This window comes from Epinephelus fuscoguttatus, linkage group LG7, assembly GCF_011397635.1.
Source record: "Epinephelus fuscoguttatus linkage group LG7, E.fuscoguttatus.final_Chr_v1".
In the NCBI taxonomy this organism is placed as follows: Eukaryota; Metazoa; Chordata; class Actinopteri; order Perciformes; family Serranidae; genus Epinephelus; species Epinephelus fuscoguttatus.
In genome coordinates this window covers 18,297,513-18,303,512 of record NC_064758.1, presented here as the reverse complement: position 1 = coordinate 18,303,512, position 6,000 = coordinate 18,297,513, and the positions used below count along the sequence as shown (strand labels likewise).

The window sequence follows — 6,000 nt, the reverse complement described above, 5'->3', positions numbered from 1 at the left end:
AAGTACTAATGTGGACTGTACTTGAGATAAAAGCTGCAATTTGTATTTACACAATATGCAAATTAACTTACTTACCTAAAATAATAATGTGTCTGTTTGTTTTTGTCTGATAACATTAATTATATAACTAGTAATTTTTGGGGGGGATTAAAGATGACTTTTTTTGGCTTTAAGCCTTTAGTTGAGAGCTACAGACTGGAATCAAACCCATGGCGGCTGCAGCAAGGACACTGCCTTTGTACATGGGACCCCTGCTCTACCCACTGAGCTACCGTGTGCCCCACTAATAATGTTTTAAGAGGAAATAAATTAACATTTTGCTATGATGGTTGTTTATCACAGTAGTTTACTCTTTGGCTCCCATAGACATCAGTCAGTAGTCCTTGTATGTTAAATATGTTTGCAGGATGCAGAGGTTTCCCGAGACTGTCTTTGTTTCTAACATTGTTTCTCCCCATATATGAACACATATAGACAACAGGAGTAAACTGCGGATCACTGCTCTGAATCTTAAATCCTGTAACCTGCATCAAACCAAACACCACTCTCTTCCTGATCTCCCCTCTTCAGGGTCCTTCCTGAAAGGTCATGCACTGTGGCAGGCTGTCCTTGCCGATGCCTGTATGCATGCATGTATGAATGTATGTACGCTGCTCTCCACCTGTCATCTCATATCTCTGCCTCCGCCTCCGTCAACCTGCTTCCAGCCCAGCAACCAGCCAACCAACCAGTACAAGCCTGTTGCTAGGGTAACTGCTGTCTAGGGGATACTTCTTTTGTTTCTCACACTTCCTTTCCTTCATCCTTCTGTCTTATTCTTTCTTACAATCACTCTTTCTGCCTCTTTCCTTCCCTCTGTTATCTTTTTACCCATCGATTTGCCTGTCTGCCTGTCTCACTCCCTCCCTCTGTCTCTTACCCTCGTGAAGATGGGCAGGTATTAAAGGAAAAAGAACACAAGAGAGGGTACCTTTGTAGCATATCCAAAAAAAAAAAAAAACAAAACAAAAAAAAAAAACATTTACGCCAGCATTACCATGATAGATAAGTGCGTGTGTGTGTGTATATATATATATATATATATATATACACACACACACATGTATTATCAGGTGTAGCCCTCATCTCAAAGCAGTTACAGTACGGTCAGCACATCACATGATGTTGTTACAGCCTGTGCATCACTGTTGCCACTGGCATTTAAAGGTTCAGAGATAACACTAGGTCAGCTCAATGTGATCCTCCCTTCGTATTTACTCAAGGGACTCTGGGCAGTGTGTGTGTGTGTGTGTGTGTATGCCTGCATACATATACGTGCATGTATGCTCTTACTTCTGCATAGCACACACTATATGTGCACATATCTTTGTAATTAACAAGAATTACAGACTGCAAACATGGCAAACATTCTAAAACTGGAGCTCAACATGGCTCTGAGTTTCCATTCCCCTGATACAGCATGTAATGCAGCGCCTCATGACAGCAGTGTTTCATCTTTCATGCTCCTCCGAGCTGTGTAACTTATTGTGTGCTGCCCTCTACTGGTCCATCAGAGAGACATCACAGTGAGGTCATAAGTTTTAACCTTTGACTGAACCTGACTCAGTGCCAAGTGAAACAGCCAGTATTCGGACAACTTAAGACTTTTCAAGCGAAATAAATAAAATAAAAGATTTTTAAAAAATAAATAGTGAGAGAATTGGATGATTCTACAGCAGCTTTAAATCATTTATGAAAATAACTTCTCCAGCCCACATGCAGCTAAATTCAGTGATGTAAATTTTCTGCATTGCAGCGAGGTGAAACGTAAGTACCTTGACAACCTGCAGCCAAACTGATTCTGACTCACAAATATAAGAAAACTGAGTGTGTCACCCCTTTCTTATCTCCCTTCATTTCCGGTCATCTCTGCTGCCTACGTAAAAATAAAGGGAATAAACACAGTCCTTCTTTGTGTAAGATGTTTTGATTTGTCACAGAAGAAAAACCACAAATGTAAAAAAAAAAAAAAAAAAAAAAAAAAAAGGATGGCTGAATTTAATTTAGCTGCTTCAGTTTCAGGGTCCTGATATTGTGTTTGCAGGCTCAACATCACAGGGTCATGGCTTACTGGGCCAGTTTAATAATACAGAGCCATTGTAATGTTATTATTAACATCTGTGCTCATCAAAATATCTGCTGTACATTCAAGCGTAAATGGTAATTAAGGAAAATGGTTTCAGCTGTGTGATTCAGAAATACTACTTATTTACTTACTACTGCATGTTTTATGGACACCTGGTAGATAAGTGAATAGGGAAATTAAGTCATCCTAATTATAATAAAAATGCAAATCAATTGTAGAAGATTTTGTCCCAACAATAATTAATAATAATGTTTTATTCTATATAAATCTATCAAGTGTAAAATCTGTCAAATATATTATGTTAAATTAATACTGAAGCAAATCAGTGTCTCTTTTTTTCCATTTTCTTTGACTATAGGTGACTGAACAATCATGCATCCCACTCACCTACACTGCTGATAAACTGGGTGCATAACTGTTGGTGCTGGACTTGTGCTGCTGCATTCATTAAAACATTGCTGCTATTAATTTACCTCTTGAGTTTGTCAAAAAAATAGTTACCCTTTCAGCAAAAATGAGTTGAAGCAGACATGACATCTTTTAAATGTAATTACCCATTATTTAGACATACTGTTTGTGCAGCCTTTTTAAGATGTTATGAAGTAAAGGATTTGAACTTTTAGAAATTATAACAATGATCTGAGCTGTAGAAATCTGTCCTCATACTGAATTCTATGGTCTTAAACCTATATGAGACCAAGTTAAACATAATACAATATATGGTTAAATCTCAGGTATACTGATTGGCATTTAGGTGATTTCTACAGGACACAGAGGTTGGGTTTGGACTGAACAATGTGCATTATAATCTGCAGCTTTTGAAGACACAGCAACAGGATTTAAGAAACTGATTTTGTTCCAGACAGCAGATTCAAACCCACATCAATAACAGAGCAACAGCCCCACGTGTCCTGGTTTTGATTGTATGCCTTTTTGCATGTCTATTTATTATCGCATATGATAGGTGCCAAGTATGTGTGTGTGTGTGTGTGTGTGTGTGTGTGTGTGTGTGTGTGTGTGTGTACATGCATGCGTGTGTGTGTGTGTGTGTTTCGTCTGTCTTCCTGTCTTTGCATACCTGTGTACTTGAATGTCTGTCATTCTTTTCTCTCTGCTGTAGTGATGTGGGTGAGAATGAGGCTAAAGGTGAATGCTGCTGTGCAGGTTCAAATGAAATTACTCAGAATGCAAAAATCTTCTTTCATTTAATCGTACCTAACGTACCTCTAACCAGAGGTGTAACAGCTTTGGGAATATTAAAAAAAAAAACAAAAAAAAACTTGCCTTGAATGAATGTCAGATACTCATTTTAACAGTGAGCAGTTTTAAAGGCATGTCTGGACTGTATTTTGTAGTGTGTGTCTGTTGTAAAAGTATCAGATGTTACCCACCTGTGAGGATGTTCTCTGCCATGACTTTGACCTGCACCTCCAGTGAGTGCTTGGAGGTGTAAGTGATCTCGGCGGTGACGTGGGCGACCTCCCCAATGAACATGGGGGACAGGAACTCTGTCTTCTCCACCCGAACTAGAGCTGCCAAACAGCGGTCCTAGAGAGACGAAACAGCTAACTTAAAACTTCTACAAACATCTGACATTCTTTTACAACACTAAAGAAAAATTATATCCCTCTACTGAAGACCTGTACAGAAAGTATTAGCTAGATTAGTATAGCATCTGGAATTTTTGTTCTGAAAGAAAATCAGCTAGAGGATTGGGTCTGAAGTGCCAGAAATCTTTTTGATGTAGGGTAAAATACCCAAAAGTTCTTTAAGTGCCCCAGTATATATCCTGTTTAGTCCTACTGAAACTAATGATCTTGACAACTGTAGCAGTGCAAAAACTCTGTTTCTAAGTAAGCGAGGTGACTTTTTTGAGTGTGGATTTGATTATCTAGTGCTGACTATGCAAAGCTGTTTGACTTATTTCAAGTTGCCTCATATTCATTAGCAAGTTAATCTTATTTGGGGTTGTGTTTAGGTAGATACAAGAAGTTTCAAGATAAAAACATTACATTTCAAGCTTTAGTCCACTGGTATGCGTGACAATATATATTCAACTTCTCAACATCCACGGACAAAATATAAAATTTAAAGGTTCAGCCTTTTGTCCACATGGAGATCTTTCTTTTTCCAACCTGCCACATTTCACTGATAACAGCTGTGCTGCGCCACAGAGATGCTAATCAGACAAGTTTAAAGGTACCGTGATGTCTATAAAAGATAAATACAAAAATATGTGCAGTGTTTGTAATCAGTGTAAAAAGATGAGGACACAGGAAACCTAGATCTTAAAGGGATAGTTTGGATGTTTTCAAATGGGGTTATATGAGTTACTTAAAGCCAACTGTATTACCTAGAGTAGCTGTCAGTCGGCACAGCTGCAGGTGGAGAGGCAGGCAAAAGGATCGACACAGAAGCTAAGCAATGTGCTGCTGTGGATGGGGGTAACATAAAAAAATCTATATCAGTTTCAGTGCACACTATATTTAGAATATTTTCGCTGCTTTACATCATGTAATGTGTGTATTTTAGTCTGGCAAAAGGATTTTTTAATTAAAGTTGAAGGTGGGTTAAAGTGTTATTTGCAGACTCCAATTTGACTCCAAACGAGCTGACGCCAAAGTCAGTTCATTGTCTGGCACTGTTGTCGTGACCATTCCTTCTTTTATATTTTCCTTGATTTTCATATTGCCCGCCACCCATGTCACACATGTTGCTGCTACCGTGGACACAAAGAATATAGAAGAAGATCAAGAGACAGATCCACCCCTCTCTGATCAAATGGTAAAACTAAGCAATGCTGATCAAATATATATGTCAATATAATATTTCTGTTTTGCCTATCTCTCGCCTACAATGCTTTAAGAAACATATTTTAGTGCCATTTTTAGCTGTGTATAGCGAGAGTTTGTGGACAGGAAGTGGGTGCCATACTGTTTCCTGTACATTGAAGATGGAGGCCAAAAAAACCCAGATCAAACAGTAAAACTAGGAAGTACTGATCAAATATAAACCAAGATTCTGTTACTGTATTGCTTATTTCTCACCTGAAATGTTTTCAGAAACATGTTTTAGCTTCCTGTGTAACTGTAACACAAGATTATTTCTTGCCAGTCGCCCGCCGTTGTGTCAAGTGGACGTGTTCACATTACGTCACCCACCAGTGGGAGCATTTATTAGTCTGGTGTAGTGCAGTGCATTCTGGTAGTTGTAGGTTTTCTCCCTCTTGTGTAAAAGTGTCCTTTTTCTCTGTTTTCTCTGCATCTTTCTACTGCATAGACATCCTAGTTTTATTAAAAGGCCATCTTTCCAGGGGTGAAATAATTCTTTAAGATTATTTCAAGAATTGACTACCTTTAACTATTTCCATTTGTTTGTCCTGATATCTGATCTGAACAATGAAACATGTATGTTGACATTGTTGTAATAGTAGTTGAGATGATGAAGTCAAAAGTGGGTTAAAGTTTACCAGGTGAAAAGTAAAACCAAGACCGTGAGGAGGAAAACAAGTCTGGGTGAGACAATACTGAAAAAAAGGAATGTTGTAAATAATAGATAACAATAACAAAAACAAACAACATGGTCGAGGCCGCGGTAGACAAGCAGCTCTCATGTTCTGCGAGGTAAAACCACTGTTCTTGTCAAAGGAGCCTGGAGGCTTTGAAGTGAATGATATGACGGCTCCAGTTCCCCATCAGAAATAAACTAGGCAGATACTGATTTGTCTTAGATAGGCTTCTTTTTAGGGTGTGGGTGTGCTGTCTACTGTAGGTAATACCCTGATGATAGATAAGTGCCTCATACAACCCCACTTAAAAAAAAATCAAATGTGTCCCTATAAATGTTAACATGACAGACAATATTCTTTGAGTAAA

At 38.4% G+C, this 6,000-nt stretch overlaps 1 protein-coding gene across 3 annotated transcripts in view; it reads right to left on the bottom strand.

The window, feature by feature from the left end:
• Positions 1–6,000, bottom strand: part of acot7 (acyl-CoA thioesterase 7) — an 86,306-nt gene that overhangs the window by 67,762 nt on the left and 12,544 nt on the right. For all 3 annotated transcript variants that reach the window (XM_049581967.1, XM_049581965.1, XM_049581966.1), the window contains one exon: positions 3,517–3,673. In XM_049581967.1, the coding sequence (XP_049437924.1) occupies positions 3,517–3,673 (157 nt within the window). The remainder of the gene's footprint in view (positions 1–3,516; positions 3,674–6,000) is intronic.